At 43.8% G+C, this 15688-nt stretch overlaps 1 protein-coding gene across 2 annotated transcripts in view; it reads left to right on the top strand.

The window, feature by feature from the left end:
* Positions 1–15688, top strand: part of LOC112265637 (seizure protein 6 homolog) — a 147959-nt gene that overhangs the window by 111133 nt on the left and 21138 nt on the right. For both annotated transcript variants that reach the window (XM_024443153.2, XM_024443152.2), the window contains exons 5-6: positions 12733–12918; positions 14612–14780. In XM_024443153.2, coding sequence (XP_024298921.1) covers positions 12733–12918; positions 14612–14780 — 355 coding nt within the window. The remainder of the gene's footprint in view (positions 1–12732; positions 12919–14611; positions 14781–15688) is intronic.

The following is a 15688-nucleotide window of genomic DNA, read 5'->3' as shown; positions in this document are numbered from 1 at the left end:
AGCTCGGAGGCTCGCGCAAGCAGCTGCGGGGGTGTGGAGCTGTTGGCTGGGGTTGGGGTAGCCAGGAGGAGAGCATGGCCAGCTGTAGAGAAATGCTTATTGAAATTCTTGATTATCGTGGATTTATCGGTGGTGACAATGTTTCCTAGCCTCTGTGCAGTGGGCAGCTGGGAGGAGGGGCTCTTATTCTCCATGGACTTTACAGTGTCCCAAAACGTTTTGGAGTTCCTCCTCCTTCATGTTTCACATTGGGAACCACACATGCAGAGATCATCTGTTAAACCTACTACGCGTCTCACAAAGACACAGTGGTTGGAACCAAAAATCTAAAATTTGGACTCATCAGACCAAAGGATTGATTTCCACCGGTCTAATGTCCATTTCTCATATTTCTTGTCTCGAGCAAGTCTCTTCTTACTATTGGTGTCCTTTTGTAGTGGCGTCTTTGCATCAATTCGACCATGAAGGCCTGATTCACGCAGTCTCCTCTATAAACAGTTGATGTTGAGATCTGTTACTTGAACTCTGTGAAGCATTTATTTGGGCTACAATTTCTGTGGCTGGTGATGCTAATGTACTTATCCTCTGCGGTAAAGGTAACTCTTCCTTTCCTGTGGCTGTCCTCATGAGAGCCAGTTTCATCAGAGCGCTTGATGCTTTTTGTGACGGCACTTTTGCAACTGCACTTTCAAAGTTCTCGAAAGGTTTCTGATTGACTGACCATGTCTTAAAGTTATGAACATATATTTGGATTTCTTTAACAATTGTTTGGTTGTTACATGATTCCATATGTGTTATTTCATAGTTTTGATGTCTTCACTATTATTCTACAATGTAAAAAATGTTTAAAAAAGAAAGAAAATCTTGAATGAGAAGGTGTGTCCAAACTTTTGACTGGTACTGTAGTTTGCTCTACTTCATCATACACCATTAGAACTGTATGTTAGTCATCTATTGTAGCAGGCCAGTTCTGAGAGTCTATTTCTGGCACAGTGTACTGTAGCTCTATTGGCATGGAAACACTGATGGTTATCAAAGCTTCAGCTGCCATCTCCCATTTGGCCAGCAGTCATAAGAGCAGTAACTGCGTGCAGATAGATTTCAAGCAGCAGGTAATGGTAATATCATGGTCATCTATCAGTGGAGAGAGTCTTTATTTACCAGCTGCTCTGGGAGAAAGAAACAAGAGCAAAACAAGAATCAAATGGAGGAAAACAAGCTCCACACAAATTTTGGATAAAGTTGATCAGTGATCGTGATCAAGACCTTGTTCCAACACCTCCCCTTGGCAGCTGTTTAGTAACAACCTTTCACAGACTTGCGAGAGAATGTGATGCTCAGCACGAAACTTACCAAAACACTTGTTTCCTTTCCTTGTCTCCTTTCCTTTATAACCATTTTCTGAGAGTATTGGGGCTTCATCATCATTATCATCAAGTGATTTGCCAGGTGGTTAGTAGAAGTTAGACACCTAAGAGAGGTAGAGAGATGAAGATGGAGGAGAGTGAGAATGAGAGACAGAAATAGGTAGAGGGATTGTGTGCATGAGCGAGTGCCATGCGTGTATACACAAGTTAGAGTAGAGGGCAGTCGACAGAAACATGTCCTTCCCCAGGCTCCCCTCACCCTTGGTGACGTCTCACTACTGACAGCCACATCTGTCTGTGTCGTCCCCTCGTCTCAGAGCTCCACAGGCTGCCCCCTGGGGTACCACTCCAGCTCCATATCACTCTGTCTCTCACACACTTGTTTATCAGCCCCTCCATCGCTTCCCCACTGAGACAGTGCCTCTGATGGTGCAGAGACTGGGCCAGATCAGGGCCAACCCCAGAACCGTCCACACACATACTACATATGCAGTGCATTCGGAAAATATTCAGACCCCTTGACTTTTTTCCCCTCATCAATCTACACACAATATCCCATAATGACAAAGAAAAAAAGTTTTTAGAATTTTTGAAAATGTATTAAAAATAAAATCTGAAACATCACTTTTATTCAGTACTTTGTTGAAGCACCTTTGGCAGTGATTACAGCCTCAAGTCTTGGGTATGACGCTACAAGCTTTGGGGAGTTTCTCCCATTCTTCTCTGCAGATGCTCTCAAGCTCTGTCAGGTTCGATGGGGAGCGTCGCTGCACAGCTATTTTCAGGTCTCTCCAGAGATGTTCAATTGGGTTCAAGTCCGGGCTCTGGCTGGGCAACTCAAGGACATTCAAAGACTTGTCCTGAAGCCACTCCTGTGTTGTCTTGGCTGTGTGCTTAGGGTTGTTGTCCTATTGGAAGGTGAACCTTCGCCCCAGTCTGAGGTCCTGAGTGCTCTGGATCAGGTTTTCATTAAAGATCTCTCTGTACTTTGCTCCGTTCATCTTTCCCTCAATCCTGACTAGTCTCCCATTCCCTACCTCTGAAAAACATCCCCACAGCATGATGCTGCCACCACCATGCTTCACCGTAGGGATGGTGTCAGGTTTCCTCCAGACGTGACGCTTGTCATTGAGGCAAAAGAGTTCAATCTTGGTTTCATCAGACCAGAGAGTCCTTTAGGTGCCTTTTGGCAAGTTCCAAGTGGACTGTCATGTGTCTTTTACTGAGGAGTGGCTTCTGTAAAGTTAGAAAATGTGGAAAAGAGGAAGAGGTCTAAATACTTTCTGAATGCTCTGTACAGTGTATGAATTTAGCATTAAATAACACACATCTCATTTTCTGATTGAAAATGAATGTGACTGTAGCCCAGGCAGATCAGATCAGTATTACCAGTATAGCTTGTGTGATTTAATGTGGAAAACAATATTTGTTTCACCCTTCATTCTCCCATACATCACATTCCCCCCGTGTTTCTTCATCTCTTGCCAAATACTGCTGTTAGTCTGCCTGCCTGGCATTAGGTCTCTGCTGCCTCTCCTTTCAACAAATACATCTAAATGATTCCACAGATGAAATATGGATAAGGGCGGAGTGCTTGCCAAAACGGTCAATAGTGACTTAACTCAGCTTAGAAATTTATGCCCAATTTCAGCAATACAGCGGTTATAGTTTTGACACGCCCTCTAAGGGCATGTAAGATTAGACGACACAGTTTTCATAAATACTGTAATAAGTTTGAACCCGCTATCTCTGCTAACAGATCAATGTAAAAAAAAATCGCTGTAATTCAGAACAAACCATGAAGCTTCCAACAATTGACAAGATGCTCACAGCAATCTTCTATAGAAAATGTGGGTCCTGAGAGAAACCAGTTGAGAACCTCTCTAGAAGATTAAAGGTTAGAAATGGACCCTTTTCAATAAGTACAAGGCCTTCAGGTCCAGACTCCATTGCTATTGAACCCTGAATAGCAGTGGCGATGCAGAACCATAATGATTGTGTTGATGATTACTTGTGGTGGAGTAGGGAATCCATTGTAGTGTATATGATTAAAACTGTAAAGTATTGTATGAACAGGAGAGCATTTTAGATTGACATGAGTCAGTAGCAGACACAGTAGTGTGGTTGATGTGTGAGTGGTGACAGAGAGAGCAGTGGGATTGAATTGGAGTGTATCTCTGTCAAACTCCTTTGTCCCTTGTGGCCGTCTTCAGACACACTTCACATCACAGCCACCGTTAGACAAGTGTGATTTAATGTGCAGTACGTTAGACAAGCGTCCCCCGACACCCTGTCAGACAAACACGTCAGAAATGCTGCCACTGAATGACGCAAGATTAAGACCCACTGACCCTCAACACTACTCCTCATCTTCCTCCCCCTCTTCTCATCTGTGTACTCTTGTCTAGTCAGCCTCCTCCCTCCCTCCCTCCCTCCCTCTCTCTCTCCCTCTCTCTCTCTCTCTCTCTCTCTTCCTCTCTACTTTTCCACTGTCTGGTAACCTACCAGTCTGGTTGATAATCATTCTCTTGTAGAAAGAACCCCATGTTTCACTTAATCCTTTTTTAATGAAAACCATTAAAGTGGTGGCAAATTGATTTCAAACTTCCACTGATATAATGATCTTTTTAAAATTCACTTTGTCCTCGCCCAGTTAACAGTGATCCATCTCCTTATTATTCAACTATTGTTGAGAAGTAATTACAGCCAGATGATTTCATTTGAACTTAATTGTAGAGCAGAATAGATTCTTACTAAATTCAGTTACCAACACATTAGTATTTAATAAGAAGGGAAATGGCATGGAATGCAATGGTAGCAAACAGAATGAAGTACTCTAAAGAGCAGGTCAAGCATAAACAAGGCAAGGACTGATAAGAACCAAACCCTGCTTAACAGCAATAAACTGGGCTTGTCTGTGAATAAACAGCAGTGTAATTATGAATGAACTACCGTTAGGATTATTAAAGTCATTTTGTTTTGTAAGGTAAAGGTTAAAAAAATGCACCAAATTCCAAAGTACTATCAAACTGCTAACTCTATAGCTCTAATGTGTAAGGTACCTATAAAATATAACACAAAATAAGCAAAAGAGTCACAGAGAAAAGTTAATGGGAATGTTTGTCATTGCAGTTCCCTATCAGGGTTGATTAACAGGCCATGTGCATCCTGATTCTGGTCTACATATTTCCGCAGCAGAGCAGAAGTGAAGACATGAACATGTCTGCCGCGCATTATTATGCCTAGCAATCACCACCCCACTCAGAGAGGTAGCATGACCGATTCTCCTCCACTGCCTTTCATGTGTTTGCATCCTAATGATTCTGTCCCCACAGATTAGTCTGTGATGATGGGATGTTTTAAGTCTGTTAGTGATAGTGAACCATCCAGGCCACCTCAGAATAACCCAAACCTACGGCTAATCATCCAGCTAATCTTAAAATAAACAAAATTTAGGTCTAATTTGGTTACTTTTTCTGTGTAAGACTTTGGCAGATGCCCAGTGAGCATGGAATAAACCTCAATCAAACCCCAACATTTCATAGAACCACACCATCCATGTGTCCAGTCAGTCCGTATTTCAGTCATTCCAAGTGAACCTCCTGAAGTTTTGCTGTACTTGGGCCTTTCCCTCTCTCTCTTCGGGCCTTTTCTTTGTAGACCCCACATCACAATCTCTTAGCAAAGCCATATAAAAACTGAGGACCATGGGTTTTTAACTGCATTGGCAACCAATAGTCTCTTCACTTTTAATGAAGTTATTATATTTGCTGGCAGTTAGCTCCTATAGCAGCTCCATGGTGCTCTGCTGTAGTGAGACATTTCATGGACTCATATTATTACACCATTCGCCCGTTACCGAGAGAGCATCACAGCATGCTGTAAATTTAATGAAGCAAGAGCCTTTTATTGCCTTTGTGCTTTAGGCACCTGAGGTTTGAGTGGGAATAAGAGGTGTGTGGGTTGCTACTGTAGTATTTCCATGGGAACGTGGTAGACTTGTGTCTCTATGAAGTCTCTGTTTCTCTGTTTTCATGTCTGAATGACAAACTAGGCTACAACCTGGAACCAAAACCCAACACCGAACTCAAACCGGATGAGCGCGTGCGGCATCGTGTATTTTGTCCGCCCACACCAAACGCGATCACGACACGCAGGTTAAAATATCAAAACAAACTCTGAACCAATTATATTAATTTGCGGACAGGTCAAAAAGCATTAAACATTTATGGAAATTTAGCTAGCTAGCTTGCACTTGCTCGTTAATTTGTCTTATTTAGCTAGCTAATTTGTCCTGGGAATTAAACATTGAGTTGTTATTTTACCTGAAATGCACAAGGTCCTCTACTCCGCCAATTAATTCACACATAAAAAGGTAAACCGACTCCTTTCTAGTCATCTCTCTTCCTTCCAGGCTTTTTCTTCTCTTGACTTGATATTGTGATTGGCAACTTTCATAAATTAGTTGCATTACCGGCACTGACCTCGTTCGTCTATCAGTCACCCAAGTGGATATAACCAATGAGGAGATGGCACGTGGGTACCTGCTTCTATAAACCAATGAGGAGATGCGAGAGGCAGGACTTTCAGCGCGATCTGCATCAGAATAGAACTGACTTCTATTTTAGCCCTTGGCAACGCAGATGCTCATTGGCGCAGTGTGGGTGCAATAATTGAATAACATGTATGTCTAGATTTAATTTGCAACGCCTGTGCATGCGATGCCAGCGGTGTAGTCAGCCTGTTAAACGTAAGAGTATGAAGCTATGAAATAAAAATAAAAATAGATAAAAATAGATTTCTGTTGGTGCCTCAAACTTTCTGTCTGCTCTTAACATGAATTTAAGTGTACATAAATATGGTACACTATTTCCCAAAATGGGAATATGGCATAGAAATGCATGCCCTTTGCCAGGTAAATTAACTGTCATTCTCGCAGGTGTTTTCTCCTTTCCATGATGGGCAGAAGGACGCCCCTTCCACACCACCTCATCTTGCATATCCCATAGGGGCCTTCAGACACACAGTCACAGGTCTGAAAGGTCATTTTATCCTTCCTTTACTCTCCCTGCTCTGTGGGGTTAATGTGAGGCAGCGTTTAATCCAATCTAAACACTGAAACAGATTTCCCATATGCCCCTGTCCTCTCCCCTCAGTGAGCCTGTCACACACGGTTATTCTCAATGAGACCTGATGAGCCTGGCTGCAAATGAATCCCCTCTGTGTTTCATAATTAATGCCCGTGGATGGTGTGGAGGAGGATGCATCTTCCATTAGGTCATGTAAAATACAGGAGTTTTAATAGACCATTAGTCTCTGTTAACGAGTTAGCGCTTCAGCGTTATGAAATGTTCTTATATTTATACTTGAACTTAGTCGTAAGATCATTCCCGACAGTGTGCTTACGTTGGATTCATAAAAGATACTGAGCATAAAAAAACCTTGCTTACGCAGGTTCTAAGAGGCCCATTTGTAACTTACACAGCTGGAATCTATAAATCTAAAATTAACTTCAAATTGACGGCACCTGAACGTGCCTTACAATCAGCGATTTCCCCTTATAGAATGCTCGCACAAATGAGGGTTTAGTCAGGAATAACCATGGACCAAAAGAGAAAAGCAAACTTTTTGGAAGACGAGATCACTTGTGGCAGGATGCGGCTGAATGATGGCTGTGATATACCCGACCTGTCACTCATTCCCTCTGGGATGTCTCAGTAGTGACATTAGAATCCCAGAGTGGACAGTACTTGGACATATACGGGTACGGCATGATTACAGCGTGTCTTCCTTTCCAGATTAGGGGCTAAATCTGCTCACAAATCTAACAGAACATTTATTGGGAGACGATAGCGACTTATAAACAATGGATCATCATGCTCAAAAAAAGTAATTTGAAGAAAGTCTCTGAAAACTCTCTCCCTTCTACAAGCACGGTTTCAATGTCTTCCAATAACGCAAGAACAGCCATGGTTACTTTTTTCTAATTTGACACAGTATTTATAGAACATCACATCCTGTTTTTAATTCAGAACACCTTGCGTCTGGCAATTAATTCCTCACACCTTTAATTGATCATTCCTAACTGCAATACATAATACATAACCAGCAGGAAAATCACTTACGTCAAGTCTAGACTTTGCATAGAGAGAAGATTATTTGCGCATCAAAGGTTTTATAAATAACTATTTACATGTGGTTTTCTGCGTAAGTCATACTTAAGATCAAAATTGATCGTAAGTCTGTTTGAAAAATGAGGCCCCAGGCCTCTTTCTGATTGCAGGCAGAGCGAAATGGCTAGGGGACTGCGGTGACCTCTGTGATGGCAAACTGCCACCCGTTCTGCATTTCTTCTGTGCTACGAAACAAGAGTGTGTTTGGAATCAGTAATAAGACTGGGTGCTTAGCAGTGTCTTCAACGTTTGGTTTGGTAGGGTACCATGGGTCTTTACCTAGTCACTAGCTTACTAATTCACTAGCCTTGTAGTTAGAGTGTCTGCCCTGGCATTGGAAGGTCGTGAGTTCAGAACCTGGCTGAGTCATACCAAAGACTGTAAAATAATGGGACCTGATGCATCTTGACTTTGGCACTCAGCATTAAGGAGATACTGTTGATTGGGGGTAAGGCCCTGTGATAGACTAGCATCCTGTACAGCAGGGGTACTTGTACATCATGCTGCCTCACGCTACAGAAACAGGAGCTAGGTGCACTATTAGCTGTTCTGGCTTGTACAAGCCTGGGACTATAAGGTTCTGTCTGCATTTTTAAAAATCAAAACTGAGTTAATGACATACCCTTGTTCTGTTCAAGGTATAGTATATAGTACTCTAAATACCCCAATTCATGTTGTTAAGTTCAAAAGAATACAAGATAAACATTTCTGACACCATTCAAACCAATGAGTTCAGAACTTTAAATCCAATTATGTCAGAATCATATTTTTGCAGATAGAACCTTATAGTCCAAAGCTCTCGTAGTGACAAAGCTTTACAGACAACACTGTAAAGTCACAATTTTGGTAAAAACATGGTGACTTATTTTGGCTAGATTTGGTTCCTCTGTCCCTGTGTGGTGTCCTAAATGTGGACTGAGCTCTACAGCCCAGTGTGCACTCTATCATATCTCTCCAGGGGGAGTGGAGGGCCTCTCAGAATATAAACATGGCCATTGAATCTGCTAGTGCTACTTAGCCGTCAGCTAATCTCCCAAGCCAGTTGTTCCAACAGCATCGTTACCAGTCTGAACCCATCTAATTTTATGGCCTCTATAACACAGTAGGAGGGGAATACTGTGTAGACAGTGAAGAGGAGGAGGCTGGCTTCCAGTGTGATTTAGTACCTGGAGGATCAGCTCCACATTAGTCCAGCCTCCAGTGCACCCTCTTTATTAGTCTAATTGAAACAGAAACGGCGGGGTGATAATGCTATAACAACACCCCGATGCCTTCGCCCCTGAGCCAGAACCCGCTGCGCTGATACGCCCGCCGCAGCCTGCAATAAACCATAAATAAAATGGATAGCAGAGGGGACTGGGCCATGCTCATTGGCTCATTGACTCCGAGGAGCACTTTAACTTTCAAATCGCATGCACTAGAAAGATTAGACAGCAGCCAGCAGCAGGCCTCTTCTCTATGTCTGCATGGCCCACTCTTTCTGGCCTTTTCTCGCCATTGGTTTTTAAGTGTGGGAAGACCCAGCCAGTAAGGCCCATGACGATAGACCTGGACCCAAGTTTTACACTCAGAGGAGCTCCTGTGAAACGCAGTGTAACTTAAACTGAACTGTACAGTATGTGTCATCATCTCCTCTATGGGTACCATGTTACAGGCATCATCTCCTCTATGGGTACCATGTTACAGGCATCATCTCAGGCATCACCTCTATTACAGGCATCATCTCCTCTATGTGTACCCTGTTACAGGCATCACCATGTTACAGGCATCATCTCCTCTATGGTACCCTGTTACAGGCACAGGCATCACCCTCATCACCTCTATGGTACCCTGTTACAGGCATCATATCCTCTATGGGTACCCTGTTACAGGCATCATATCCTCTATGGGTACACTGTTACAGGCATCCTCTCCTCTATGGGTACCCTGTTACAAGCATCATCTCCTCTATGGTACCCTGTTACAGGCATCATCTCCTCTATGGGTACCCTGTTACAGGCATCACCTCCTCTATGTGTACCCTGTTACAGGCATCACCTCCTCTATGGGTACCCTAATACAGGCATCACCTCCTCTATGGCAGGTAGCCCAGCGGTTAAGAGCATTAGGCCAGAAACTGAAAGGTTGCTGGTTCTAATCCCAGAGCCGACCAGGTGAAAAACATCTGTCAATGTGCCCTTGAGCAAGGCGGTTAATCATAATTGCTCCTATAAGTCGCTCTAGATAAGAGCGTTTGCTAAATTACAAAAATGTACCTTGTTATTGGCTTATTAGTGTCACCTGCTAAAACCACTAGCTATATCAACATCTCTCCACTTCGTGAAAACACTTATCTCCTGGTTGTTGGGTGACACACCTCCCCCTTGGACACAGAAACATGTCAGACAGAGAAATCCTGTACCCAGCTCACCACAACACCACAGGGTTTTAATTTCTAGGAGGAAGTATTTGGGGTTGGACAACAACATAAGAGTTGGTTAAGTTAAAAGCTATCTCGCTTTGGTTAAAGTAAGAAAATGATTTCATATTGTATTTTGAGACAGGAAAAAGAGACATAAAAATAACAATTTTGCAGTTGCAAGGCTATTTGTCTTTGAGAAAAGACCATAATAACGCTGCTGTGATGACACTTCTATCTTGTATTTAAAACTGAAGTTCATATAGTAGATGAGAGCCCGGCAAGCCTTGATATTTACTGCTGAGACTGACGCTCATAACACCTAGCTGGGTGAATGATGATAGAAGATGGTTTCAGAAGTCATCACTGGTGACTAGATAAATACTAGTCTGAATACTGCTCTAATAGGAAACACAGTCAGATGCCTGCTACTTCTCTTATCTCTATGTGTGCTTGAGGAATCACAGAGCGAAGCAAACATCTTCCTGAGTGTGTGTGTGGTTGACAGGGCTGAGCCAGGTCAATGGATATGATTTATCACCCTATTTAAGCACTGTACATCAGTGAAAGCTGGTGGCATGAGCCTGTCCTCTTCTAGCTCCTCCGACTAGCCTCCACTGCTGTAATATTTTCTCTACTGAGGAGAGGCAACGTCTCCTTGAGACAGAATCAATGGTGGAGTGCTGCACTGCCTTCCAACAGGCTAACAATGAAGCTGCAACAATTACAGTCAGACACACAGCCTGGAACGAAGTCCACACATATCTCTGTAAATAGCTGGGGATGAGGGGAAAAACACTAACAGTTGTTTGTTAAAGATCCACTTGTGGGTCATTCTTGGTATACAGACAGGACAGTACTCCTGGTCCCTATTACATGTTCACAGATTGAAAAAACAGTACTGTTATTGATCTAGGTCCCTCAGTGGGTATTCAGCCAAGCAATGCATTCTGTTCAGCATGATAAGCATTAGGAAGCCATACTGTATGTGTGTGTAGTGTGTCATGAATGTACCTGTATGAAGAGGCAGGGGGGAGGGCAGATAGGCCTGTTTTATGGCCTCCATTAGGCATATGATGTATTTGATGACTTCTGTAACCGTAAAAGCATTGGTTTCATGCAATCAATTCTTGGGCCGACACTCTTCTCTGTATATATCAATGATGTCGCTCTTGCTGCTGGTGAGTCTCTGATCCACCTCTACGCAGACGACACCATTCTGTATACTTCTGGCCCTTCTTTGGACACTGTGTTAACAACCCTCCAGATGAGCTTCAATGCCATGCAACTCTCCTGTGGCCTCCAACTGCTCTTAAATACAAGTAAAACTAAATGCAGGCTCTTCAACCGATCGCTACCTGCACCTTTCCCGCCCATCCAGCATCACTACTCTGGATGGTTCTGACTTAGAATATGTGGACAACTACAAATACCTTGGTGTCTGGTTAGACTGTAAACTCTCCTTCCAGACTCACATAAAACATCTCCAATCCAAAGTTAAATCTAGAATTGGCTTCCTATTTCACAACAAAGCCTCCTTCACTCATGCTGCCAAACATACCCTCGTAAAACTGACCATCTTACCGATCCTCGACTTTGGCGATGTCATTTACAAAATAGCCTCCAACCCCCTACTCAACAAACTGGGATGCAGTCTATTACAGTTCCATTCGTTTTGTCACCAAAGCCCCATATACTACCCACCACTGAGACCTGCACACTCTTGTTGGCTGGCCCTCGCTTCATACTCGTCACCAAACCCACTGGCTCCAGGTCATCTACAAGACCCTGCTAGTTAAAGTCTCGCCTTATCTCTGCTCGCTGGTCACCATAGCTGTGCCCACTTGTAGCACGCTTTACCGCAGGTATATTTCACTTGTCACCCCCAAAGCCAATTCCTCCCTCCTTTCTCCTTCCAATTCTCTGCTGCCAATGACTGGAATGAACTACTGGAAACACTTATCTCCCTCACTAGCTTTAAGCACCAGCTGTCAGAGCAGCTCACAGATCACTGCACCTGTACATAGTCCATCTATAAATAGCCCAAACAACTACCTCTTCCCCTGCTGTATTTATTTATTTATTTTGCTCCTTTGCACCCCGGTATTTCTACTTTGCACACTCATCTACTGTGAAAACTACCATTCCAGTGTTTTAATTGCTATATTGCATTTACTTCGCCACCATGGCCTATTTATTGCCTTTACCTCCCTTATCTCACCTCATTTGCTCACATTGTATATAGACTTATTTTTCTACTGTATTATTGACTGTATGTTTGTTTTACTCCATGTGTAACTCTGTGTTGTTATGTGTGGAACTGCTTTCCTTTATCTTGGCCAGGGCGCAGTTGTAAATGAGAACTTGTTCTCAAATTGCCTACCTGGTTAAATAAAGCTGAAAATAATAAAATAAAATAAAATATGACCAGACCAATCCATCATGCTGAGACACTAAGGTTATGCTCTGGAATAACACAGGTCCTATAGACATGTACTCTGGTAGGATAGGGTCTATGACCTGTCAGTGTTCATCCTCACACCTCTCTCTAAATATACTTTAGGTTTGGTTCCCCTCCCTCTAAAAGTCTTTATGATGAACAAGAAAGTGTTTTCTGTACTTACACTTTTATTTTGAGTCAGCGTGGACGCTGTTAGTCGCAGTTTGTGTCCAACTCTCATTCTCTCTCTCTCATCCTCCCTCTCCCCCTCCCTGTCTCTCTCTTCTCCTCCCCTCCTTCACTCTCTCTCTCTCTTCTCCACCCTATCCCCCCTCCCTCTCTCTTGTCCCACAGCCTTTGTGTTGAGCTGTACCTTTCCCCAGCGGCCGGTCTGTGGGGATGTGTCTGTGAGCAGCCTCCACTCTGGTGGAGAGGCCTACTTTTACTGTCTGACTGGGTACCAGCTGCAGGGAACCAGCACACTGACCTGCCTCAACGCCAGCACCCCCTACTGGAGCGGCACGGAGCCGCAGTGCCACGGTGAGGGCTGGGGGCAGCTAGCTACACACCTCTCACCCCCAAATACCACAATGGGACCAGTAGACCTTGCTATGCACACATACTTTCTCCACAGTTATTGAACATATAGACACAAACACTTTTCTCTTCTCAATCCTTATCACATAGCCTTTCAAAAACAAATTCACATGTGATTTGTCCTGTAACTATTCCTACCAGGGCATCAACACAGTTCTTCCCTCTGCAACAAGTGAGACATGTAACCACATGAATACGTTGTCCTCCCTGGAGCAGTGAGACCACTTGAATGATCTCACACTCACTCAGCTTGGTGTTGCTCAAAAGTTAATTGGGGTTTAATTATTGTGAGCTGCAGTGTCTGTTGCACTGGGGTGGTGAATGTTAAACAGCCAGCCCTTTTCAGTCAGGCCTCGCCTCTAAGAAGTGAAGCACTAAACAAAACAAGACACGTTTTTGATGTTGTTCTCAGCCGAACCAAGGAGTGCGTCATATTTTCTCTTCCAAGAAGTTCACCTCTTGATTCTGCTTGTATTCGTCTTGCATAACAAGCACAGATTCAGACAGGGTTCAATCCCTGGTGGAGGACCGTTTAGAAGCAGACAGTTTAGATGCAGGATCTCATTTTGGTGCTCAGATGAGCACCAGTGATGAATAGTGAGTGAATGTTTTAGTCCTGGGTTGGAACAATGGGTCTCTACATTGTTTTAACACTGAATGGGGAGCAGGGGGGCTCCCTCCTTGCGTTGGGCATCGTCAAGGCATAGTTTAGAAAATGTGTGGAGAGACTATAAGGATTCTCTCTCCTACCATTCATACAGTGTGTGTGTGTGTGTGTGTGTGGGTGTGCCTGCGTGCCAGACAGTGGTCCCAGAGCCTACAGCACGGTGTCTGCCAGGGTATGATTACTGATGGCAGGGCAGAGTGCCACAGAGTAGGTTAATGCTGAGGCTGCTGCTCTGCTTTAAATAAGCCTTGTGTCTACCTAGCTTACCTTCACCTCGTCTGTTGTGATACACTTTCACCAATACCAGACCCACTCTCTCTTTTATTTATTTACACAAGCTCAAATCTTGCTCTTACTCACCACCTCGACTCATTGTGTTCTCCGGATGTATCTCTAGTCATGGTTTCCCAAGGTACAGTATTCTCTGTCGTGACACATTCTGTTTGACTGAGATTTAAGCAAATGTTTCTCCCAGACTAAAATATGTCTCTCTCTCCCTCCTCCTCCCATCCCACCATTCTCCTTTCCTCTCCTCTCATCCCACCCTTCTTCTCTTCTGTCCTCTCCTCCCATCCCACGCATCTTCTCTTCTGTCCTCTCTTCCCATCCCATCCTTCTTCTCTTCTCTCCTCTCCTCTCCTCTCCTCTCTTCCCATCCTATCCTTCTTCTCTCCCTCTTCCATCCTCTCCTCTCCTCTCTCTCCTCTCCTCTCCTCTCCTCTCCTCTCCTCTCCTCTCCTCTCCTCTCCTCTCCTCTCCTCTCCTCCTCCTCTCCTCTCCTCTCTCTCTCCTCTCCTCTCCTCTCCTCTCCTCTCTCTCCTCTCCTCTCCTCTCCTCTCCTCCCTCCTCCCCCATCCCACCCTTCTCTCCTCCCATCCCACCCTTCTTCTCTCCTCTCATCCCATTTTTCTTTTCTCATCTATCTCATCTTCCTTCTCTCCTCCCATTCCTACTTCATGGGCATCCCAGCTGCCTGTGGTGGCATTGTCCGGAATGCCACAGTCAGCCGCATTGTGTCGCCCGGTTTCCCTGGCAACTACAGCAACAACCTGACGTGCCATTGGCTTCTGGAGGCCCCAGAGGGACAGCGAGTGCATGTCCACTTTGAGAAGGTGGCCCTGGCAGAGGACGATGACAGGTGGGATGTTGGTCATGGGGTTCAATTCACTACAGTGTTCAGTCAGACCTGGGTTCAAATAGTATTCATTTTGTTCCAAGTATTTTGAGGTATGATTAAGTGTGTCCAGCTCCGCTAAAGGATGGGACTAAAAACAAACAAAGGATAGGCAAATTGACATCATTTAAGTCAATTGGAGGTGTACCTGTGGATGTATTTCAAGAGCTACCTTCAAACTCAGTGCCTCTTTGCTTGACACCATGGGAAAATATAAATAAATCAGCCAAGACCTCAGAGAAAAAAATTGTAGACAAGTCTGATTCATCCTTGGGACCAATTTCCAAACTCCTGAAGGTACCACGTTCCAAAGCCAACACCTCATTTGGCCACCTTTCGTTCCAGTTCTTTTCTGCCTGTGACTGGAACGAATTGCAAAAATTGCTGAAGTTGGAGACTTTTATCTCCCTCACCAACTTCAAACATCTGCTATCTGAGCAGCTAACCGATCGCTGCAGTTGTACATAGTCTATCGGTAAATAGCCCACCCAATTTGACCTACCTCATCCCCATACTGTTTATATTTATTTACTTTTCTGCTTTTTTACACACCAATATCTCTACCTGTACATGACCATCTGATCATTTATCACTCCAGTGTTAATCTGCAAAATTGTAATTATTCGCCTACCTCCTCATGCCTTTTGCACACAATGTATATAGACTTTTTTTTCTCTACTGTGTTATTGACTTGTTAATTGTTTACTCCATGTGTAACTCTGTGTTGTCTATTCACACTGCTATGCTTTATCTTGGCCAGGTCGCAGTTGCAAATGAGAACTTGTTCTCAACTAGCCTACCTGGATAAATAAAGGTGAAATAAAAATGTTTAAAAAATTTTTGTACAAACAATAGTACGCAAGTATAAACTC

The sequence above is a fragment of the Oncorhynchus tshawytscha genome, linkage group LG13 (assembly GCF_018296145.1).
Source record: "Oncorhynchus tshawytscha isolate Ot180627B linkage group LG13, Otsh_v2.0, whole genome shotgun sequence".
NCBI classification, from domain to species: domain Eukaryota; kingdom Metazoa; phylum Chordata; class Actinopteri; order Salmoniformes; family Salmonidae; genus Oncorhynchus; species Oncorhynchus tshawytscha.
Note: the sequence above shows the minus strand (reverse complement) of the source record. Positions and strands in the feature narration are given on the sequence as shown.